Source organism: Labeo rohita, chromosome 9 (assembly GCF_022985175.1).
Source record: "Labeo rohita strain BAU-BD-2019 chromosome 9, IGBB_LRoh.1.0, whole genome shotgun sequence".
Lineage (NCBI taxonomy): Eukaryota > Metazoa > Chordata > Actinopteri > Cypriniformes > Cyprinidae > Labeo > Labeo rohita.
In genome coordinates, this window is record NC_066877.1 from 13,321,415 (window position 1) to 13,347,760 (window position 26,346).

Here is a 26,346-nt window from a genome sequence, read left to right on the forward strand (position 1 = left end):
CCCATGATTTACTCACCCTCAAGCTATCCTAGGTGTATAGGACTTTCTTTTTTCTGAGGAATACGATCAGAGTTATATTTAAAAAATGTCCCAGCTTTTCCAAGCTTTGTAATGACAATAAATGGGTGTTGAGATTTTAAAGTCCAATAAAGTGCATCCATCGATCATAAAAAGTACTCCTCACAACTCCAGTGGGTTGATAAAGGGCTTCTGATGTGAATCGATGCATTTGTGTACGAAAAATATTCATATTTAAAACTTGAAAAACTGCCAGGACATTTTTTAATATAACTCCATTGTATACGTCTGGCTTGAGGGTGAGTAAATCATGGGGTAATTTTAGTTTTTGGGTAAACTATCCCTTTAAACCAAGTGTGTAATACAACCAATAGTATTTAGATTACTGTTCAAAAGTTTGGGGTTGGTAAGATTTCCTGATGTTTTTGAGTGTCTTTTGCTTACCAAGACTTCATTTATGAAAAATCAGAAATACAGTAAAATCGATTATATTGTAAAATTTTATTACGATGTCAAATACCTGTTTTCTATTTTAATATATTTTTTGTAATGTAGTTTATTATTGTAATGGCATAATAGAATTTTCAGCAGCATTACTCCAGTCTTCAGAATCACATGATCCTTCAGAAGTCGTTATAAAATGATGGTTTAGTGTTCAAGAAACATTTCTTTTTATTGTCAATGCTGACAACCGTTGCGTCGCTTAATATTTTTGAAATTAAATCTGAAAGTAACGATTTCTAAAAGTAAATCCTTCTGAATTAAAGTATAAAAGTCTTTAAAAAAATCCTATTGACCCTAAACTTTTTTAATAGTAGTGTAAGTTAAATATTAATTTGTCTAATTAAATTCATAATGAAACACTAAAAACTTAAAAAAAAAAAAAAAAAAAAAAAAAAAAAAAAAGCTAACACAATTAAAAACTACCCATGAATTTACAGAACAGTAATCATTCAGAAATGAGTATAAATAGTGCTTTCATTTATTATGAACGTGTTGCATAGAAACTGGGCCTAAAACTTTTTGCCACACTGCCAATTACCAGGCAAATTTTTTTTTGCAAAAACAGGCAGTTACTTTAATAATATGCATTTATGGTGTAATTACTACATTTTTGTGTCAGTCCATGTTCTTATTTAGTGCAAACAATGAGCTGTCACTTTAGTTTCAGCACGTTCGGCACAACAAAAACAGACTTGAGGCAGAAACCAATGCTTTACAGCTGCGTAGTGTTGCCAAGTCCACGGTTTTCCCGCAGAATTGGGCTACTTTAACACTATTGCCGCGGGTTTAAGTGACCCCGATAATGTCATATTTAGCCCCTGGAATGCAAATTTACCAGGGGAACCCTTAAGCCACCTTTCCACTATCTCCGACTAATGACAAGCGACAGACCAGAAGTCAAGTAGTGTGGGAGCTGCGTGGAGTTCCCGATCATGTGTATGCGGAAATTTCAGATCCAATTTTAGCTGCGGATGCGTTAAAATATTTGAACTTCTGCGGCTAGACCGTATGAAACTGCCCGACTGGATGTGATGTATTTTATTAAATAAAACTTTCACAAATTATAACAATACAATGTAGTGAAAACAACAGACAGTTTTTAAAGAGATTGGCTGTTTCTGACATAAGCGAATAAAACGATCTTTGTCATAAATGACAAGAACGAATCAAATAATAGGATATAAAAGGAAATAAAACACCATTCATTTTTTTTTTTTTTTTTTTACCCCTGGTAAATTCGCATTCCAGGGGCTAAATACAATGTTATTGGGTTTGCTTAAACATGCAGACATCAAAAACAACCCGCAGCAACAGTGTTAAAGTAGCCCATTTCCGCAGAAAAACCACAGACTTGGCAGCACTGCCTGACAAAAAAAACGTGTATTTTACACCCCTGAACGTGATTTTTAACTAGGGGTTTTGGGCTAGTTTTGAGTAGCAATTGGACAGGTATTGTTGTGAAAACCTGGCAACCCTGCTGCTGCAGACGCATCGCTCCAGTGTTGCCACGTCCACATTTTTTCCGCGGGATTGAGCTACTTTAACACTGTTGCTGCGGGTTGTTCTTGATGTCTGCAGGTTGAATCGACCCCAATAACATCATATTTAGCCTCTGAAATACAAATACCCCCCTCGTAATGCGATAGGGGTAGTTTTGGGGTAGTTTTGAGTAGCAGATTTTTAGCAGCGGGTTTTGTTGTGAAAACCTGGCAACACTCAAATCCGTTAACGTGAGTGCGGAAAAAGTCTGCAACACATACGTACTGCAAACGGAGTATGTGGGAAACAGGCATAGAGTATCAAATACAAGCCAGTCTCTCTTTTATCCATCGTCAGTGAAACACCATCTCTAGCTAAAACACAGAGAACTGTCATGATTTTCTGATGTTTGCTCATCAGGTTTCTGCTCCATTCAGGCATAACCCTAGGTATGCGTTGCCACATTCTCAGGTTATGAAGAATAAAGAAGGGAAAAATTAATTTTCTGAAATAAAGCAGCAATATCTTCTCAGGTAAAAGTTATTAGAATCTTGTCTAGGGTCAAGCTAGCCATCACACTGCTCTGAGTAAGAGCCATGTGATGGGTAGCTTGTCCCTTACCAGCCCGTTTGTATCCTATTATTTGATTCGTTCTTGTCGTTTATGACAAAAGAGTGAACCAGACACAATGATCTCGTCTTTGGAAAAGATCATTTTATTCGCTTATGTCAGAAACAGCAAGTCTGTTGTTTTCACTACATTGCATTGTTATAATTCGTAAAAGATTTATCCGCCAACTGGCGACTGACACGGTTACATATACTCGCCAACACCAATTTTTACTCACATTTGGTGCTTGATGTTATTTTTAGGCCTTGACAGAAAGTAATTATTAAAGTTTTTAATAAGCATTAGATGACGGCAAATACTTTAGGATACTAATTAAAATCTATTAATTATATACATTGACCAATGAAATGACCAAAATCATAACACTATACTGTGTGCACGTCTAGTCCCAAAGTGTTTTTTCTGCATGTGTCAGTTATAAGTCGGTTATAAGTTCACACATATTAACTATGAACATGCTCCTCTAACATTTGTCCAGCAGTCATCATAAAGCTATAAGCTGTCTTTAGCAAGACTGCTGTGTTGACATTGTTTTGTAGGTTAAAGTTATGCACTGGTGTTTATAAGCTCGTAAAAATATGTCTCTAGAGAGACCGTTTCAGTCTGTGAATTAAGAACAGAAATGTTTTACAGTATATTTTTGCATGATTCTTTCTCAGCTCAGGCCGGTGTCGAGATGTTTTGCATCTATTTGAATATTTCACATTAATGCTGCCTCGCAAGTCAAATCTTCATACACTTCTCCCAGAGTTCCTGCGGCGAAATTTCAAACGGTGAATACGGAGACAACTGAAATCAGTATGCAGATGAACCTCCAGTAGTAATGAAGCATTTGTTATTCTAATTAATGTTGTGCATAAAAAGTTACCCTAGATACAATTTGCCATCGGGCCGCTGACTCATTGAAGTGCAAACAGCTCTTCAATTCGCACTCAACAAATCAGAAACAAACTGGATGAGTTATCCTGGCTCGGCCCAACCTACACAAGACTGCCAAGCCATTTCAGCGTAATTTGGTCTGTACGCTAATCACATTAGATCGCAATTCTACCTTGTACGGTCTCAGTTCCAAGCGTTGTTTGTTCTCTCCGCTACGTCAGAGCACTCAGCCAGGTCTGCGAACATGTCAAACACCAGTGTTCGGTGATTGAGCTTGTTTAATTAGTTTCAGTTTTACATAATTACGAAATGTTCCCAAAAAACCTGGGTGCGCAGATATATGGTGCTAGCAGAACAGAGCTCCTGCTGATGATCAGCCTCCCCAATAGTGAGATACATGCACATGGCCAGCTAGCCGTTTAAAGGGTCTCATTAGCGTCTGACAGTGATGGAGATGCAGATTAGTTGCTGCCTGCAGCCTAACAGCTTCTAACAGTGCACTTAGCATCGCAAGACCATGTGGCTGCCTGGCTGCCTGGCTGCTGGGGTTTTTTCTTTTCTTTTTAAAATGCAGTATGGCACAGCACAGCGGCTATTGCTCAGCTAGCCCATGTATGTGCACTTTTTTTTTTTCTTTTTTTTTTGTTAATTGTGTCTAGACTTTGATGTGTTTGGTGTCAAAGCCCTCTTGACATTTTAACTGTATTTATTTGTAGCCATGTAATGAAAGCACAGTGAGGACGAGGACCAGACACATGCTGCGCCCCCCAGTGGCCAACAGAGTGTGTCCAGACAGCAACCAGACAGAGCCCTGCAGCCTCAACAGCACCTGCTTCAATTATCACTACAATGTCTCCAGTGGGTCTCTCTCATTCTGCTTGACACAACACTAAATATAACATGAGCATCTAATGACTGTTGCATGAATCATTCACTTCGGCAGCACATTTCTGCATCTCATTTTAAAGCGGTGGTTCCCAACCTTTTTTACTCGAAGGCCTGCATTATCAATACAGTGTCTGGATATGTCTAATATTCCTGCTTTATCTATAATAAATCTGCTTGTTTTCAGCCTTTTTTATACTAACAGCAACTTGGAGGATTGATTGTTTTACAGAAATAAGAGGGATCAAACAAAATACATGTTATTTTTTATTTAGTACTGATCTGAATAAGATATTTCAAATACAAAGACATTTACGTATACCCCACAAGAGAAAATAACAGTTGAATTAATAATAAATCACCTGTTCAAATTTGTACTTATGCTTGATTCTTAATATTGTGTTGTTACCTGAATGATCCACAGCTTTAGTTTTGTGGCAGTTAAACTGCCTGCTGTTCTTCAGAAAAATCCTTCAGGCCCCACAAATTCTTGTTTTTTCAGCATTTTTTGTATTTGAACCCTTTTCAACAGTGTCTGTATGATTTTCAGATCCATCTTTTCACACTGAGGATAACTGAGGGACTCATATGCAATTATTACAAAAGGAAAAATGATGCATTAAGAGTCAGGGGTGTAATTTTTTTAATATAATGAGAATGTGTAATTTTCATACTTTTTTTTTTTTTTTTTTTTTTAGTACTGCCCTTCAGAAGATACTGAAGACAAAATAAGTTTAGTTTACCCTGATCTAGAAATTCAAAAAGTTTTCACCCCCCAGCTCTTAATGCATCATGTTTCCTTCTGGAGCATCAATGAGCATTTGAAATTTTTGTAATACTTGCGTATGACTGGGGTCATTTTTATAAATTCAACTAATATTTTCTCTTGTGGACTATATGTAAACCTTTTTATTTGTGAAATATCTTATTCAGGTCAGTACTAAATAAAAAAATAAAATAAGCATATAGTGTGATCCCTCTTATTTTGGTCAAATAAATTATATTTTACAGATCAAGAATTTTAATATATATTATTTAATTCAATATATTATTTAACTTTGACTATTTTTATATATATTAAAATGTTATTAATTTAAATAGTTTGAAGTCTAACTACTGCGAACAGTGCTTTTTCAGAATTTATATATACTGGTTTAATGTTAATTTCTAAATGTGCCGTTTTTAAGGGATACTCCATCCAAAATTCTCTCTTCATTTATTCACCCTTATTGCCATCCTAGAAGTATATGACTGACTTTCTTCAAATGAACACAAAGATTTTTAGAAAAATAATCCATCTCTGTGGGTCCATAAAATGCAAGCGAATAGGACTTTCACAGTTTTTGTATCAGAAACCATACAAAGCAAACACAATGGCAACTCATACAACCCCAGCTGATAAATCAGTGTCTTCTGAAGTTAAATAATAGGTGTGTGTGAGAAAAAAACACTAATATTTGCATTATATGGACTTAAAAATGGATTGTATTTCTAAATATCTTGCTTGTGTTCATCAAAAAGAAAAGTCATACATATCTGGGACGGCATGAAGGTGAGTAAAGGTGAGTGGAGGTGTGAAGGTGGAGTTCCTTTAGGTAATTTAATGTACTAACAATGAACAAACATGCTTAAACAATACAACTAGAGTGTATTCATAAATGACCATGAACAGAAATTAAAAAATGCTTTTTGTTTCATTGTTAGATACCTAACAAATGTTGCCAAAATAAACTTTGTTGTAATGTGCTGTCAGTAATATTTTTTTCTAATTTATTCATTATTCATTCATTTATTTTTATATTGCACATTGGACCCCAGATTCCCAGTCTGGGCCAGATTGTATCTCTATTGATAAAAGTGGCAAAAGGACAAAGAAAAGTTACATAGACATTCTCCCTAAGACAATCTTATAAAGTACCTTTATCAAGGACACAGTAGAGATTGCTCAAGGATCTGCCCTTGCGAGGTTCTGCCTGCAATCTTTTGGGCATCAGTCCAGATCTTGAACCAGCAGGCTGCGCAGCTCATAAAAGAAAACCTTCCAGTTGGGTACTGGGAGATACTATCCACTGTACTAATACTGGGAACATGCTAATTTAGTATCTTCAGACTCTCTTTGACTTCCCTCTGCCTCAGATAGGAAGTTTTTGGATATAAGATAGATTTGATGTTCAGGGTTTGCACTTCAAGCAAGTTCAAGGCTCGTACACTTCCTCTCACCTTCATGCTATTCTCTCGCATTAACATCTCCACTGAGAATGTAAACTTTTGAACTGCTGTAAATCCACTGCTTTGGTTTGTCCGGTCACCTGCAGCCATTCATGCCATCCATATTGAGCTCAGTAGGACACTGGTACATGTGAAGTATGGTCCTGTAAAGCAGTTAGATACTAATTCTCCAGATAGAGCCTAATGAAGGAAATGGGCATGAAGATATGAATGAGACGATAAGCGCTTTACTGCACAGAGACCGTGAAATCGCTGATCATATCAATGCTGATACTGCTCCTCGAAGCCATTTGACTGACTTAAAGCCAGATTAGCATCGAAAAGGCGGCCTAAGTTCTACCCTCAGATCACAATGCATCTTTCTGTTCTACTTTGCTGTTTCATAGACATTAGCTTAATCACAATTTGCATATTTCTGTGAAAACAACAACCCTGTTCAAAAGTTTGGGGTCAGATTTGTATGTTTTTTGAAGGAAGTCTCTTATGCTCACTAAGGCTGCATTCGTTTGATCCAAAATACAGTAAAAACAATTAAACTGTGAAATATTATTAAAGGAGAAGTCCACTTCCAAAACAAAGATTTACATATAATGTACTCACCCCCTTGTCATCCAAGATGTTCATGTCTTGGATGACAAGGGGGTTCATACGACCCTTCTTCCTCAGCTGGGATCGTTTACAACCGCATTTGGGATCGTTTGAAGCCGCATTTAAACTGCATTTAGGAAGTTCAAAATCGGGGCACCATAGCAGTCCATTATATGGAGAAAAATCCTGAAATGTTTTCCTCAAAAAACATTTTTACGACTGAAGAAAGAAAGACATGAACTTCTTGGATGACAAAGGGGTGAGTACATTATATATGAATCTTTGTTTTGGAAGTGGACTTCTCCTTTAACTATTATCTATTTGAATATTTTTTCAAAATGTAATTTATTCCTGTGATGGTAAATCTAAATTTTCAGCATCATTACTCAAGTCTTTAGTGTCACATGATCCTTTAGAAATCTATCTAATATGCTGATTTGATGCTCAGTAAACATTGGTATTATTATCTATGTTGAAAACGATTGTACTGTGTAATATTTTTGTGCACAGCGTAATACTTTTTTAAATCTTTAAAGCCTAGAAAGTTAGAAAGAGCTGAAAGAAAAAAATATATTACTGACCCAAAACTTTTGAACGGTAGTGTACATGAATCTTCTAATTTCATAGAACTGCATCTTAGAATAGTATCAGACAACATTAGGAGTTGTGGACAGTATTAGCCCATTAAGCATGCACTCATACTTCAAAATCTAATGGAAGTATGCAGTCCAGGCGTGTACGAGTGTATTGTGATGAGACGCACTACTCCTGATGTAGGCTATTGAAAGGAATTGAAATGCTGTGTACAAGGACACAGAATATGATATTTAAACGACACTTTGTTCTGACGTTTCCCGTATGTGTGTGTGTGCTTTTGTATCCTTTGGTTACGGGTCAGGCTGGAGCACCTGTCAGCTGAGCGAACATGCCATCTGCGGCCAGGGCGCGAGGACACGACTCTTAGATTGCATCCGCAGCGATGGCAAAGTGGTGGATTTGAGCGCGTGCGAGGAGGTAACCTTCATTTCCTGCCGCCCCTCTCAGTACAAGTGTTCTCTGAGGGGGAATTAAGCACTGTGGGATTGTATTATGTCCTTCAACTGCATGCACCGCAAATCAGCCATGACTGTCCATTAACTCCCTACAGTATTGCTCCATATCCAGAAAATGATTCTTTCATTGAAGCCTCTTACAGTAATAGCCCCTCATTGGCTCACGGCTGGTTCATCAGACAGAGATTGTGTGTGGTGAGGGGACGTGGGGTTAATGGCTGTCCCGCTGTTTTAGCTGGGCCTGCCTCAACCGTGGAGACTGGCAAAGAATTGTGTGGTGGACTGTCCCTTTAACTGCATCCTGTCGGACTGGGCGCCCTGGACCGAGTGTTCACACACCTGTGGCAGTAAAGGTGAGTCACAGTGTGTAATTAATTAGACATACAGTGAAAGCTGTTGCTCAGGAAGTACACTATGCCATTAAGCAGGGGTTTTAAAAGCTTTTGATGCCAGGAGTCCCAAAATATGATGAGCCCTTTACGACGGAAACCCTTTTTAAAATATAAAGGCTGATAGTTATTATAATGTGCTTCCTAAAATTAAAACAAAAAGTTTACTGTGTGAGAAAATTAGACATGTTATTGACTGATATTGTACTAAAGCAAAAATCGCTTTACTAATTAAAATATAATCATAGTAATAATAAAAATAATAGTAATAATAATAAGATATTTACTTTGCATTAAGTCTTCTTTAGCCACGATTAAAGTATTGTTAAGTGTGTAGACTTTAATTTAAATTCAATTTAAATTTACAAATGTTTACTACCATTTAAAATTTTGGGTTCATTTATTTATTTGTTTATTCATGTTTTAAAAAAATGGTACTTTTATTCAGCAAGGATTCATTAAAATGATAAAAAAAAAATTAAGTATTTTATTATGCTACAAAAGTTTTTTATGTAAAAAAAAAAAAATAATAATAATAATAATAATAATAATTAAAAAAAAAATCTGTTCTTTTGAACTTTCTACTTATCCTGAAATTTACAGGAATATATTACATTTTAAATATATTAAATATAAATAAATATACAATGCCGTTCAAAAGTTTGGGATCAGTAAGATTTTTTTTTTAAAGAATTCTCTTTTGCTCATCAAAGCTGCATTTACTTGATCAACAAAAAAAGAAAAAAACAGTAATATTGTTAAATATTATTACACTATTACAATAGTTTTCTATTTGAATATATATTTATATATATAATAATTTTATTCCTGTGATGCAAAGCTGAATTTTATTACTCCAGTCTTCAGTGTCACATGATCCTTCAGAAATTGTTCTAATATGCTGATATATTATTTTTATTATCAATGTTGAAAACAATGGTGCTGCTTAATATTTTTTTTTAGGATTTTTTGATTAATAAAAAGTTCAAAGAATAGCATTTATTCAAAATAGAAATCTCTTCTAACAATGTAAGTTTTTGCTATTACTTTTTTATCAATTTAACACATCCTTGGTGAATAAAAGTATTAATTTCTTTCAAAAAAATAAAGAATAAAAATTCACTGACCACACACTTTTAAATGGTAGTTTATATTAAATGCTGTTCTTTTTAACCTTTTATTTATTAAAGAATCCTGAAAAAAGTATCACAGGTTCCAGCAAAATATTAAGTAGCACAATTTCAACACTGATAATAAATCAGCATATTAAAATGATTTCTGAAGGATTATGTGACACTGAAGAACGAAGTAATGATGCTGAAATATCAGCTTTGCATCACAGGAATTAATTACATTTTAAAATATATTCACATAGAAAACCATTTTTTACATTGAAATAATATTTCACAATATTACTGTTTCTCTGGATTTTTGATGCCTTGATGAGCATAAGAAACTTAAAAAAAACATTAAAAATCTTGCTGATTGAACAGCAGTGTAAATATTAAATATTAAAATAGAAAACAGTTATTTTCAGTCGTAGCATTTAAAGTATTACTGATTTTACTGTGGTTTTCTATAAAAATGCAGATATTTTTTATAAAAAATTAACATAAGAACCTTCTTTCATAAACATAAACAAAAATCTTAACTTTTAAACTGTAGTTTATTTGTATAGTGCTTTTCACAATATTGTTTTCCTTCCCTGACAGTAACCTTGACTCAAAACATACAGACTTCAATTTTCAAAACTGAATGTGTACAGTAAATTTGCAGAAGTCAAGAATCCTACTAAAGGTGGAAGCCCAAATTGGCAGTAATTTCATTTTAAGGAGCAATCAGCAGTATTTAGACGGATCAGGGAAGAACATGCATGCAAATTACAGTTCACAATAATATTTAACGTTCTCGTGCAGCTGACACATTTTCATTTGCATGCAACCTAACCCACAAACCTGTGCACTCGGCTTCCATGGAGATAAACGCTCTGCTTGCTCTAGGCTCACACTATCAGGTGGTGCGCATTTACTTTGCATTCATTAACGTGCCATGTCGGAATCCCTTTTTAATTATGGATGTTATGTCATGAATCATATTTAAGGATCGGCTTACAGGTTAATGACTCGGTTATGAAACCCTTGGTTTCCTGAACAAGCCAAATGATTTATCAGTCAAAGGGAAATATTTATTTTAACCATTAGTGTTCTCAAAATTGCAATTGTTAATGTAGAGTTTGTTGCCCTGTTTGCCTGATGGATCTGTGTTATTGCTCCATGCAGTATAAAATGTGCTAATTACTAGTCTTAAGAGTATCCCAGGTCCCTGTGGTTCAAATGACCCAGCTCCTTAGGAGTTCAGCTTGCTTTTCTCTTAATTAGACACGTTTGACACAATCTTCATTAATTTTCATTCAGCCATCAGCTTCCCATCTCAGCCAGGCACTTTACCTTTATATCCAAAGGGAGTTCTTCAGGAAATGCGAACAGGAAGTTCTCAGCGTGTTTTTGCTTACATACACAGGTGTAGAAATAAACGCAAGCTTTGCTGGCTGGAAAAAGAGATTTTTTTTTGTCTGTGTCAAAGCAGTGTTGTTTCTAGCATGCCTCGCTGGAGACCGAGAGTTTGGGGTTCATTATGTGTTGTATATATACATAGAGTTTTAATGCATCTGGAAGTGGAGCTCAGGAGACCCGAAGAACTCTGTGCTTTTCTCTTTCTTCCTTCTAACCCTCGTTTCTCTCTGTTCCTCCCCAACCCTCCTCCATCTCCCTACAGGACCAAGTAGATATATTTCAACTGTCAAATCACGTCATTTTAAGGGCTTCCTCATCTGGCCGGAGTGTTTCTTTTTTAATGAATGACGTGCTTGAAGCGGCCAGCTGTAGAGACGGCTCTTGAAGGCAGCACAAAACATGAATTTGATGAGCAGTTATGTTGTGCTGTGAATGTAATTTCAGTTCTTTTTTCTTGTTAAATGTTTAATGCTCGACTGGAAGGAGGGTTTTTTACAGTCAGACTCACTGGAGTGCAATTCAGTTCAGATGCACAGTCACTCTGTCAGCTCAGATGTACATTGATGAAGGGTCTGCATTTTCACTTCTTTTCCTCAGAATTTGAGTGATGGGATCAAAATTGTATTCTTTACAATTTACTCCCCTCCAAGAGGTCCACTCAAGCACCCTGTCAGCATCTCATGGACACTTGTCGTCCTCTTAGTGTCCCATAAAGGTGTTTTTCTTAACCCCATCATTTTTTGCAAGTGATTGAGGACATGGTAGATGTTTAGTTGGAAAAAGGACCCTCTACTTTGGTCTAAGCCTTAGTGTTGTTAGTTTCCATTTGAAGAGTTCAGATGCAAAACCAGCTAAAAGCCATCTCGGTCAAAAATTAAGGTAATGATACTGAGTGAATGCTCCTGACACATATTATATTATATCCATCAAATACTTTAACTTCAAACTCGCTAAATTTCAGCCTCAGCCCAATCAGAAATGCTAATTTTAAAGAAATATGTCAGATGGATTTAGAGGCTTTTGCATCTGAACTCTTCATTTTAATTTGGGACGTCCTGTTCGAGTTAACACTAATGTGTTAGGCAGGCCTATACAGTGTGACCTTCTAGATGTTCCTGTTGCATACAAATAGTTCATCAATTACCCACTCTTATGTCATTCATTCTTCTGTAGAAGACAAAAGTAGATGTTTTGCAAAATGTCAAAGCTGCTCTTTTCCATAGATTGAAAGTTAATGGAGACCAAGCTCTGTCAATCTCAGAAAAGAGCAAATAAATATTATTGTGTACTGTGTACATTACCAAGTCTTCTGAAATCATGTGACAGATGTGTGTGAGGAGCAGAAAGAAATTACTCACTCAATTCTCATTTATGTTTAAAGGTTTTTTATTCACCTTTGGACAATTACGGGACTGTGTATTCATAGAAAAACACACTTTTCTCATTGGTTTATTTAATTTGTTTATTAGCAGTGTCCAACAGTGGACATATGTACATCACACGAGGAGTCATTTGTTATATTTTTTTCTGAAATTTTTGAACATTCTCACCAAAGTGTCATTTCAACCACATCTCAGTTTTTATTAGCATTATTTTGTCAAAGTGTTTTATGCAGCAAAAGCTTGAGCTTTAGGATAAGAAATCCTTTTAGGTCTTACAGTTCAGAATCAGTGTACATAGTTCAATAGCTTCACATGTAATTAAAAAATAATAATAATTTGTAGAGCTATGGTACACTTACAACATTTCCTGATTACAGGTTTGCAAAGAAATTTGTGACCTTCAAAATTATAAGAGATAATTAAATGTTATGTTAATGTTTATACATCCTAATGATTTTGAAAACATATTTGTCACATTTCTAGACATGACTAAATATGTTGCTGTTCAGTTTAAAATAGGAAATATAATTTGTCACTTTTAATGCATATAATAATACACATAAAAAGAGAATTTAATTTTTTTTAAATTAAATGGTGAACTCTTATGTCTTAATAAGTCTAAATGCATATGCATAGATATCCTTTTATGTCCTAAATAATTCATTTAAATAATATTTTAACACTTTGACAAAATAACAACTTGACTGGGAATGACACAGAATAAAAATATTCAGTTTACAAGTGATATTCAGATTTATACATCATCTGAAAGCTGAATAAGCTTTCCACTGATGTATGGTTTGTTAGGATATGACATTATTTGGCTGAGATACAACTGTTGTACAACTGTGAAAATCTGGAATCTGATGGTGCAAAAAAATCAAAGAATATTTGTTTAGATTATCATAGTTTTAAACATTCTTAAATTGCCCTGAATGAACATGAAATTCATGCTGGTGTAAGATGGTCTTTGGGCTATCTCACATGTCTGTTTCTATCTATTCCTGAATTGTATAGTTGATAAATATTGCAACTATACAGCGTGTGAATAATGCATTAATCCACAGCATTGTCCCAAGCTGCTAAAGTACGCTAAAGTAAACTAACGTAGGCTTGAAGTATTTTTAGCCCTTCCTCTGTTGTTTGCCATATTTTCATGCAGTGTATTCACAGATGTCTCTTCACGTGCATCTCTGTTGCAGGTGTTATGACTCGCACTCGCAGCGTGCTTCAGCAGGCTCATGAAGAGGGACGCCCGTGCGCCTCTCAGCTCTCCCAGACCAAACCCTGTCCCATCAGCCCCTGCTACACGTGGCTTCTGAGTGATTGGTCTCCCTGCACAGTGGAGGTAGATCCTGGGCAAAAAATAATTGGATCTGCATGTATTCTGCAGTTACTGGTTATTGCATATCACCTAACCTGAGGGCATTCAATCCATGTTTCGTATGACCAAGCGGTGTTGAGACCAGCCGCCCGGCATATCTATCTGGTACTGGCACAACACTTGAGTTCTTTAATTGAATTTTGACGAAATTTCATGCGCACATGGCGAGTTTGTGTGTGAGAGGGGGACTTTGTGTCATTGAGACGTGAGGTAACTGCTGATTAAAATCATGCTGCGATCCACGGTCTTATCATTAGAGGAGAACAGTGGCAGAGTTCAGATTTTCATCTCCTCTCTTCTGCTTTTCTCTCCTCTCTCTTTTGTATCTGAGAAGGATTTTAATTGTATGTCTCGGGGTTTTGCGCACGTCCCTGGAGTCGTGCTTGCCCAGATCAAAAGCTGTCCTCCTCACAATATGAACAAAAGAAACGTTGCACACTTTTAACATGCATTTATATGCTTTCTTTGGTGTTTGGTGTGATGGACACTTTCATTTTCATAAACATTATCACATTTGTGTGATATGGGTGACATCTGTGGAAACACAGCTTTAATTTTCAGTTGTTCTAGGGACATGCTAAATCACATATCTGAAAACATGTGATTTGCAAAGTTACCATTTGCAAGGCAAATTGTTTAAATGAAAAGCAAAGTATGCAACGCATTCAGTAACAAGATAAAACATGATATTGAATTTAAACATTCATAAACAAAAGGAAAAGTGTAGTAAGTAAAACAACACTGATTATTATTATTTTTTTTAATGTATATTTACTTAAGGTCAAGTATGCAGTTTCTTGTTTCATGTACATTTTGATAGTTTGTTTTTCAGTTGAAATGAACTAATCAGAAACAAGAAAAATAAGCCTTTATTCGTTTTTTCGTTCAAGAAAAAAAACTGAAAAATTAAATTTTTGTCTTTTTGGTTTAAGGATAGAAAATGTATAAACAAATTTAAAATTTGTTTTCCATATGTGTGTGGTCATGGCATACCCCTTTCCATTGAACCGATGATGTAAAACGTACACTGACTTTTCATACACTCGGTCTATTCTGTTTTGCTTGATATTAAAGACAGTGAAGCTTACCTGTTGAGAAGAAACTCTGTAAGTTTGCCATCATAATTAAACCCAAAAATTGCACTGAATTTCTTTTCCATGTCATGTGTCAGCTATGGTCCCATGCCAGCAAAACACCTTCTGGCTCAGCAGTATCCATGCCCCATATTCTCACTATTGACTAAGTTGTAAAGGGATCTGAGTGAACCACTTTAAAAGGCTCAGTGTTTTTGGGGGGAGATAAACCTATGAAGTGCAAACTAACACTAATCAATGAACAATAAACTGGGTTGAAGGGGACATCGGATGCCAATTTTCCACAAGTTTGTATGATTGTTTAGTGACTTCATGTAATGTCTGAAAAAGACCTTACTTTTTACCTTGTCAGAAACAGCTCTGTTCACAGCGACCCATTTCAGTGCATGTCTCTTTAAATGATAATGAGCTACACTCCGTCAGCGGTCATGGGCAGAGCTTGATAATTGAGTATGTTTAGGTTTTTTGGGGATTAAAAAAACAAGTGAATGGATTTTTATCATTGTAGGTTTGTTGTGTCCACACAATGCTATAATACATATTTATATGCAAACACCATGTAAAAGTGAATTTTGCATCCGATGTCACCTTTAAGTAGGGTTGGGTATCGAGAACCGGTTCCATTTTAGAACCGGCTTCAAATTTCCAAGAACCAGGTATTCGATAAGACGTGCATTTCAGTTCCACTTAACGTTTCCTGCTTTCACATTTTATATAATATTTATGAAAAGAAAACTGTAGTGTTTTTAAATTTTTGATTTCAATCTTTTGTTTTATTTATACTATTGCTAACTGATTTGTTTGTTCCTATCTTATTACTGACTCTTTACTTGTCTTATAAAATTTAATTTATTAGTCTAGTTGTTTTTGCTGTGGTATTTTTTGTTAAAACCATAGGCAAATGCTCCTAAGTGTCCTAAATGTTATTCAGCTGCAACAGGGCACTGAGTAAAAAGACAGAATAAATATGTTTGAAATCTAAATGCTTCACTTTTTAATTTAAATTTATCAGATTTTTTATTTTTTTTTTATCTTATTGGAATCCAACTACGAATCGTTAAGAATCGGAATCTATAAGCAGAATCGGAATCGAATATCCAACGATACCCAACCCTACCTTTAAGAGAATGTATTTTGACATAAAAATCTGACAAACTGTACCTTTAGGCAAAATGCAAGAATTTAAGCCATTAAAGTCATAGTTCACCCAAAAATGAAAAGAATGTCATAATTTACTCACCCTTTATTTTCAAGTAAAACGTGATAGTTATGAAAGCCCATTTCCGCCACTGTTCTTATCATACAATTCAGACTTTTTTCCTCACAATTGCGAATTTATATCTCTCAGTTCTGACTTTTTTTTTCTCAGAATTGCATAATATAAACTCTCAGTTGCATGTTATAAAGTCAGAATCGTGAGAGATAAACTTGCATTTCTGAGAAAAAAGTCACAATTGTGAGGTATGAATTCAAAATGTTTTCTAAAAAAAAGTAAAAATTTAGTTTATATCTCACAGCTCTGATTTTTTTCCCCTCTCAATTGTGAGTTAATATCAAGCAATTCTTAGAAGAAAAAAAATGTGAGTATGTATAGTCAGAATTGCTTGACTTTTTAGGATTTTTGGATATTTTTACTGGCAGATAAGACAAAAATGCTGCTAACATTTTTTGCTGTGATAGTTGAAACTTCAGCTGTATGATCAGGTCGCACAATTCATGAGAAATGTCGTAGCATGTTTTACTCTCAGCTGTCAGTCATTCAGAGAAAGTGTCACTGTAATAAGCTCCTCAGCCTCACTGCTCACAGCTCCTCCGGATTAATGAGTCGGCCTTGTGGTTTCATGCAGGGGGCAGAATGTGGAGAGGGCATGAGAGAGAGGAACCTGACGTGTGTGGTGCACTGGTCGGACTGGCCAGACAGCCCCTACCCTTCGAAAACAGTAGAGGACGAGAAGTGTGGAGACCGCGTGAGAAAAGAAAGCGAGCAAGAACTGCAGCAGCCATGTTTTGTCCCCTGTCCAGGTATAATAGTGATTCAGAGCAACAATTCTTTTACTTGTGTTTACATTTTTGTGCACAGATGCTCTTGATTCATTTAACACGATTTATTGCTTCATAACCAGTGGAGGATGTTGATCAACGAGTGGAACTGGAATTAATATCTGTCATGTTCAGTGAAATGAAAATTTGTCTGCGAGCAGTGCCCCACTTTTTTTTTTTCCTTTTTTTTTTTTTTTTATACCTGTGAATACATTTTACCTCCAGGCTATCGTTGACTTGTGTTAGCCTTACTTCTGTGCCTCTCTTCATTTTATAAATGTGCTCCATGTTCTCAAGGATGAACATATGCTGGGAGGAGAGGGGAAGAAAGATGTTAGAAAGGTAGAGACAAAAAAAGAGCGAGTCTAAAGAAATGAGCGAGTTAGAGAGGGTGGCATATGGTGCGCATTGCTGTATTATATGTTTCGGCAGCTCCAGTGAGGGATGAAAATAGACTGGCTTCATGAAGATGATGGATAATGAGATGCCTGGGCGCACAGATTGTCTCTAATAGCCATCCTGGCTGCAGAATCAAAAGGACGTCATGGCTGAAGAGCTCGTGCTAGTGCGCAGGTGGGGGGCGGCTGTCGCTGTGAATCGGCCTCTGCTCTGAGGGATTAAGAGGGCCAGTGATGTATGACCTTCAGCTAAGGAAACGTTAAATGTATCTGAAGACTGTGTCATGCTTTTAGTTCTGTGACAGGAGGATCAGATCAATCTCAGTGGCCTGCACAAAAAAATTGATGGGTTTTTTAGTTTTTATGCAACTTATGCATGTTTGTGTTGTGCATACTTTACATTTCATTTTATTATTTTTCTATTATATTATTAGTTTGAATCTGAAATCTGAAGTATTTGAAGTTTGCATCTGTATTTGTAAATTTAATATGAAATGTGAAAGAAGCGAGAGAGAGATGCAAAGTTTAAATACATGAACCGTATAGTTTTTAGTGTAATAATTTACTTTCAAATTTTAGTCTGTTGCTGATTACAGAATACATGATGTAAATTGTAGTTAGTAACATAATCTAGGTCTTTTTCGATTATTTTAGTTTGTTTTATCTAACTTGTTTTAATCTTACCATTTAACATAACATATTGATAAAAAAAAAAGAAAGAAAGAAAGTATATTCCATTTTTATATCAACAACATGAAATGCATTACGCTGGGTTTGCCAGACTGGGCTTAATGTGAGAACTGCAGTGGGTTTGTGAGTTGATATAAAACTAACAATTAATTATATCATAAAAATGTCAAATAAATGATTTAAACACTTAAACACTAAAAATATAACAATACACTGAGACCATTAAGTGACACTGAACTGTAAACATGCAAATGTGAAAAAGAAGAATTAGGGCGAATCAATAAATTATGAATGATTTACTGCCACAGTGTGAATATGAAGAGTTCAGATGCAAAAGTCTCAGTGCCGTTTGAAATTTTCTTCTAAAATTAAGCATTTTTTTTTTACAGGCTCCTATGTGTAGGTTCAGTAATAAATAGGTTCTTTTCATTGCCATTAAAGTTAAATAATCGAACACAAACATTGGAGCCTGAGAAAAATGCTAATGCTTTTGCATCTGAACTGTTCATATGTAATCATGTAATCCATAAAAAGTAACTGTAATCTTATTATGAGCATAAAATGTAATATACTCTGATTACAAGTTGCTTGATTTTTGGAATCTGATCACGTAATTCAGATTACATGTAATCAGTTACTGCCCAGCTCTAATAGCAGCATTGCTAATCTAGTATTATTTTTATACTATTATAGTATTTATTAATATTTTGAATTTTCAGCTTTCATTTTATTTTACTTAGTTCTAGTAATTTTGTAATGTGTTTTGGTCGTTTTCGTAGAAAAAAAAATTCTGTTTAGCTTTATTTGTATTTCATTTAGATGCCAAGAAAACTGGTTTAAGTGTTCAATTTTTAATTTATTTTAGAAATCATTTTTATTAATGAGAATTATTTTTTAATACCATTAGATTTAGTTAACAATAACAACACTGACTAGCAGTATACGACAGAGATCTGTTGTTTTATGTTGCGGCACTATATCTAAAGAATCTTGTACTTACACATGCTTCAAATAAGATACCGTATTCATACTTTTCATACTTGAGCAAATTTGAATTCCTGAGTGACCATTGGGCACCATGATGAATTCCAGAAGTTCCGTTTGGGTGATCTCGTGTTCCAGTCTCCTTAGAAATCCATGTTAAAAGGGGGAAAAAGATTGACTGAATAAATTAAATTGAAACTTTTTAAATATAACTAAATATAACAATGTGCACAGGGTTAAACTGTGTTGTTGTTGGCTGTCACAGCAAAGTATTTGTTTTGTGTACCAACAAATCTGTCCGTTTCCAACCGCTGTATGCCTTGCATAAACTACAACAAAAAAACAAGCATAATTTGCAGTGCTTAAGTTAAAATACTATGTAAAAGACTGAAACAGTGCGTCAAAATAATGTGTACTCTTATAAATTTGTGGACAAAATCCTGTAAACTTCACCCTGATCGAGAGCTGTATATAAATGTGCCCTCATCTTTTTTTAATGCAGCTAACCTCATGTCGCTTTATGTCATCTTCCCACTCATTGAACTATATGACAGGTGAGTCAAAAAGACTATGTTTGCGACACTGGAAAGTATTGAAACTATGGCGCTGTGTGCTTTTTAAAACCATTTAGGTTTAACGTTATATTATTAGCTCTGAAAATATGTTAATTTGAATAAAAACACCAGAAACCGGTAATGTAAAGCAGAAAAAGATGGACAGCTTTCCTTCTTTCTTTGTACTTGCTATCTGGACTGTTAGAGTTCCTTGCTAAGTATTAAATCATTGTGGTGTTCATTTAAACTATAGAACTGAAGTTTTGATATGTGATTTGTCATCTACAGGAGACTGTCACCTCACAGAGTGGTCACAGTGGAGTTCCTGTCAGCTGACGTGTCTGGAGGGCCGTAGTTTTGAGACGGTGGGCCGTCAGGCACGCTCGCAGGCTGTGGTCATACAAGTGCTGGAGAATCAGGACAGCTGCCCTCACCAAGTCTTTGAGACGCGTCCATGTAAAGGTAGAAGCGGTGAAATATAATATGTCTACGTGGACCACAAAATCTGTCATAAGGGTCAATAAATAAGCTTTCCACTGATCTATGGTTTGTTAGGATTGGACACTAATTGGCCGAGATACAACTATTTGAAAATCTGAGGGTGCAAAAATTTGCCTTTAAAGTTGTCCAAATGAAGTACTTAGCAATGCGTATTACTAATCAAAAATTAAGTTTTGATGTATTTACAGTAGGAAATTTACAGAATATCTTCATGGAACATGATCTTTACTTAATATCCTAATGATTTTTGGCATAAAAGAAAAATTGATAATTTTGAGCCATACAATGTATTGTTGGCTATTACTACAAATATACCTGTGCTACTTACGACTGGTTTTGTGGTCCAGGGTATATATACAGTATACAGTATAGAATTATATACTGTGCTTTTTATGGAAGTCTATTTCTGATAAATATTATATGTCAGTCATATTTGACCTTTAAAATTAGTTTTAGATGATAAAGTTTAAGCTTTTTATGGCATAATTAGGACTAATTATCTCATAATTGCTATTTACCAAAGCCTGAAATTAGTTTTTCATAGTTTCAAATCTGATTTAAAAGAAAACCATTTTTAATGTGTGCAGTTTGAGTGTAATAACAACTTTTTTTTTGTCTTTTGGAAAATGACGTGTAAATAACATCATTCAATGTGTACAGTATCGTCTGTGCCTGAGTACACTGATTTCCATTCATTTAACTGTGTGACTTTCACAGTGTACAGTAATTTGTAGTGAATTAGTGAACAAGTCAGCAGCTTTGGACACAGTATATGCATGAATGTATAAAATGTCTCTGTCTCATGCACCTTGTAAGTTCATCACTACAACAAAGATGTTGTGATAGAAAGTCTTCCCGCGACTCTCACTTCTGTATCAGAAAGTCTCTTGGCATCTTGCTGACGCCTACGTCATTGCTATAACAACCAGCAAGATACACCAGAGATGTTCAGACAGACTGTCTAAGCAAATGAATCGCATTTCATAATTTACGAAATGACAGAGCAGACAGTCAGTCCCAAACATCGGATTTTAAAACTAAATTGAATTTGAGTGTGAACAAAGCCTGCAAATCCAGTGGAGGTCTGTGAGAGTAATTTCCAATATTGATCGAACCAATAAAATATTGAAGTAGGTTTTTTGCAAGTAGTTATGCATTCATACACAGATGAACTATATCTTGGGGGCATTAATTAAGGAAAAGTATTTAATTAAAGAAATTAATACTTTTATTGAGCAGTGATCCATTAAATGTATCAAATTTGATAAAAGTAAAGACATAATATTATATGTCAAAATATTACAAAAGATTTCTGAAATATGTTTAATAAAAGATTTCTAAAAAAAAAATATATCACAAAAAAAATAGTTTCCACAAAAATCAGCATATTTGAATGATTTCTGAAGGATCGGTATATAATGTCTGCATTGAGCTATTATCACACCTGACTGCCCAGTGCAAACCTAATGAGCGTCTCTCTCACTCTATGGCACTGCAGGAGGGAAATGTCACAGTTACGAGTGGAGGACCAGTGCATGGAATGACAACGAAAGATCAGTGTGGTGCCAGCGGTCTGATGGGGTCAATGTGACAGGTAGCCCACCGCTTACATTGAGACTGAGAGATTGACAAATATTCTGCACTGACTTTCCTTACAGAAAGATAATCAAAAGACCTGTCGACTCCACATGAATCCACAATGAAAATCCTGTCATCATTTACCCGCCCTCATGTCGTTTTAAACCTGCGTGCTGTTATTTTTACAGCGGAACACAAAGGAGACTTTCTGAACAACCTTCTTGTGAAGTTCATAGTGACCAGAGACTTTAGAGAGAACTCAGAAGAAAAAAGTAGGAAAAGAGAAATGGAAAGAAAGTCATGCACTGTAATCCACAACACAGGCTCGTGTAAATACATGCCTCTATATACATTTCTGCAACACTGTAATTACGTACCTTACTGCACGTTTCGCAGCAGTTTCAAAGTCAAATGTCCAGAGAGCGGTGCTGAAACACACATTCAATACGTGACAATGGCACATTTTTATTATGTTGGTACAGGCACGTATTGCTGCGTTTGTATTACGCTGCTTGAGGTACGTATTGTGGCTGTTCAGAATTCAAATATCCAGGTAGTGTCGCTAAAGGTTAATGCTCTATCGTGTTGGAAATATCCCCTACACCAAACCAAACCCTAAACCTACCTGATAGTGTTAACAAATGCAAAAGTGATATAAAACCTAATTTGTTGATGCAGCCATGCTATTTTAACATCCTTATGCAGATTTGAGCTGTTTTGTCAAACCGTAGTTTCACAGGGTTCGTACCGGAGCTTTTTATCACTCAAGTGCAATGCCGTATTGCATGAGTTATCGAGCAAACCTACTGAATTAGAAAACTCATGCATATGAAGCTGAATATGTGATGACAGCGTTCAAAAGTATCAGTTTTCGAATTGCGCAGGATGTAATAACGTAAGTCATAACACAATATTCTGCAAGTAATTGTCTAAATACAACCCAGCACTGGGTAAAATATGGACAAAAACAGCGATTGGGTTGTTTTGACCCAGCGGTTGGGTTACTAAACATTTAACCCAGCCAATGGGTCAGAACAGCCCAGTTGCTGGGTTTGTCCATATTTCACCCAGCACTAAGTTGTTTTTAACCCAGCATTTTTCAGAGTGTAGGAATTAAAGGAATTAATACTTTAATTCAGCAAATATATATTACATTGATCAAAAGTGGCAGACTTTTCCCCCTGGTTTCACAAACAAGGCTTAAGCCTAGTCCTAGACTAAAATGTAAGTCTGTACTGTTTCAACAGAAAGAAACTTGCACTGATTGATCTTAAAATATATCAGTGCCTTTGTTTTGTCTTTAGATGCACTCCAGTAAGGTTTTTTTTCTAAAGCACATTTATAAAAATTACTTAAATGTCCCAGTTGAAGAATGGCCTAATCCTGGCTTAGTTTAGCCCTGTCTGTGTAACTGGGCCTTAATGTTACAGAATATTTGTATCAAATAATAGCTGTTCTTTTAAACGTTCTATTCATCAAAGAATCCTGTGTTACGGTTTAAATATTAAACAGCACAGTTGTTTTAACATATGATAATAATAAAAAACGTATCTTGAGAACAAAATCATTTAGCTTTGCCATCACAGGAATAAATTCCATTGTAAAATATATTAAAATAGAAAACTGTCTCTTCAGCTGTCACAACGCATGTCAGACGAACAAACTCGCACAAGGATGAAGGTGAAATCCACAAATCTTTAATAATAATCCACAATGACGATACAGACAGGCAGCAAAACACGTGTAAATAGACGAGACTGGACACAAAGCAAACACATAAAACAACAATGGCTAATGATACACAAACAGGTGAAACAAGCTAACTAATTAGAACACAATGAGGGCAGGAAGAACTAAATATGGGCACAAGAGGGAGAAACCAACATAAACAGTCCACAGGGGTGTGACTTTTCCGGAAGGCGCGACCTTGCGCCGAAAACAAAAACAAAAGGAGTGGACGTGGGATGGCAACAGAAAGTCGATGTAGGAGGAGGCTTTGGCAGAGGACGGACTCCTGGGAGGAGGACAACAAACAAAGTCCAGGGTGGTGACGACGGAGGGAGGAGCCACGTTGGAGACAGAAGTGTCCAGGGCGGATCAGACGGAGGAAGGAGCCAGGGTGGAGACAGAAGGGACCCGGAGCAGGAGGAGCCAGGCGAGACCAAGGCCACAGCTATGATGGCGGCCCACGGAGGAGCCATGATGGAGGAAGGGCTGACGACTCCAGGGGGCAGACCAGGTGGAGGTGGAGCCTGAGGCGGAGACGGAGAGCCAACAAGTCCAGGTGACACAGAGGATCCGGAGGGCCAAGGCAGAGTCCAAGGCTCAGGCGACCGAGGCGGAGATCCAGAGGTCCACGGCGGAGCCAGAGCGACAGAGGACTGAGGCGGAGCTGGAGGGAAGGAGGACCCCAACGGAGCCGGTGCAACGGAGCGACGAGGCGCAGCTGGAGGAGTGGAGTCCTGAGGCGATGGCGGGACGGCGACCGACCAAGGCGGAGCAGGAGGGACGAGTGAGCCCGGGGGACACAAAGAATAGAACTGAAACAACTTATAAAGGGTGGCTAATGATACACAAACAGGTGAAATGAGTTAACTAATCAGGACACAATGAGGGCAGGAAGAACCAAATATGGGCACAAGAAGGAGAAACCAACATAAACAGTCCACAGGGGTGTGACATCAGTATTTCATAATATTATGTTTTACTTTTGTTAAAACAAATGCAGCCTTGGTGTGCATGCTATAAGAGACTTGTTTCAAAATCATTAAAAAGTGCCAGCGAAAAACATAGTAGCCCCAAACTTTTGAATGGTAGTGTATTAAGTTACATATGGCCTTGAAGACTTGAAGACAAGTCGCATGGTCCACTTTTATTGTGCTGTTATGCTCTTCTGTGGAGCTTGACAGCCACTATGAACTCTTGTGGAATGAGAAAGGTAAGATACATTCTGCCTTTATATTCTAGTGAGAAAATAACAGCGTACAGGTTTGAAACGACACAAGGGTGAGTAAATAATGACAGGATTTTCATTTTTGGGTGAATTATCCCTTTAACCCTAAACATAGGACGGCAGGCTGAAAATTTGTGGTTTGAATTTGGCAGACCTCGTCGAGGACAGTTTAATAGCACATTCAACATTTTCCCTATTCTCACCCTCTATTTCCGCAGACATCATCAATAAACTAGCGCTCGTCTGAAAGCGAACAATATAAATGTTATAGAACATTGTTTGATTGTGGCAAAATGAACACGCTCCAGATGGCAAGCTTTCGCTTGAGCATTTAGAGCGAGAACGAAGGCTTTCGGGTTGCGCGAAGTGCAGTGTAAATAACAGAGAAAGGTGATCTTATCTGAGTACGGCATCGTCTCAGACAAATATAAGCTGTGAGAGGTAATCTCTTCTGCTTGAGAAATGCCTGAACTCAGGGTATTAGTCTCTGGTGTTTTGACATGTAATTTTCTATTCCAAAATTACAATCTTCACTGATTGATCAGAAGCTGTGATGGGTCCTTTAAGCCATTAATCAGGTGTGACAGCACTTTTATCTAGCTATCAATAGGGAAATAGCAATAATTACCTCTGTTGTTTCCTGTTGGAAGGGGGCTGCTTTCCACAGAACCGGCCAACCACTGTGCGGCACTGTCACCCTCCCTGCACCAAACCCTTCTCCCACTGCAAGCAGGTAAACACAATGTCCTCCTGTGTGCAAAGATTTCATCCTGTATGTTTTCACATTAAACCACCATGTAAATAAGACAAAATAATAATAAGAAACAAATCCATCTTATGTCATGTAGTTTGTATTTAATAGCTTGCAATTAGTGAAATCATAAAGGGAGGCATTTCAGGCATGTGTAAAATTTGCATAATTGCTTTGAATAGAGGACAAAAATATTAAACACAAAACTGTACATTGACTGCCACTTGCAGTGCATTTAATGCAACTACATGCAATGCACTCCATGCAACCTGAATATGAGTACTGATAAAAATATAGATTTTGTCTTGAAGGAATATTCCGGGTTCAACAGAAGTTTAATCGACAGCATTTGTGGCATAATGTTCATTGCCGCAAATAAATTCAACTCGTCCCTTGTGGAGGTTAAGTGTGGAACGTACAAGGGAAGTGAATGGGACCAATTTTTGATCCATCTGACGTCTTTCTTTAAAAAATGCGTTTTTATCAGGCTCAGATGTATAGACTTCTATGCAAGTACTGGTACTTCTGATTGGGCTGAGGCTGGTATTTTAGCGAGTTTGAAGAAAAAATATTTGATGGACATATAATATGTGTCAAGAGCATTCACTCAGTATAATTATCTCATTTTTGACCGAGATGGCTTTTAGCTGGTTTTGCATCTGAACTCTTCGTATGTTAAACTTCTGTATAAGATTTGAGCTATAAAGTTTTCATAATTTTTTCAGTCGTTTTACTGTTATTGTTGTTGTGTTTCCACACTATAACCATTACCCATATTGTTTATGTCTTCTGGCTACTATTAAACCTGAGATTTTTTACCCAGATTTTTTGCTTTTTTATGAGTTTTATGAGTTTTTGTGCTAATCATCGT

General features: G+C 36.3%; 1 protein-coding gene across 1 annotated transcript in view; it reads left to right on the forward strand.

Annotated features, from left to right (window-relative positions):
• thsd7ba (thrombospondin, type I, domain containing 7Ba) overlaps positions 1-26,346 on the forward strand; it is a 245,242-nt gene that overhangs the window by 212,633 nt on the left and 6,263 nt on the right. Inside the window, 8 exon segments of the mRNA XM_051118747.1 lie at positions 4,227-4,368; positions 8,111-8,226; positions 8,500-8,617; positions 13,751-13,896; positions 16,874-17,048; positions 19,981-20,154; positions 21,692-21,787; positions 25,375-25,457. Of these exon segments, the coding sequence (XP_050974704.1) occupies positions 4,227-4,368; positions 8,111-8,226; positions 8,500-8,617; positions 13,751-13,896; positions 16,874-17,048; positions 19,981-20,154; positions 21,692-21,787; positions 25,375-25,457 (1,050 nt within the window).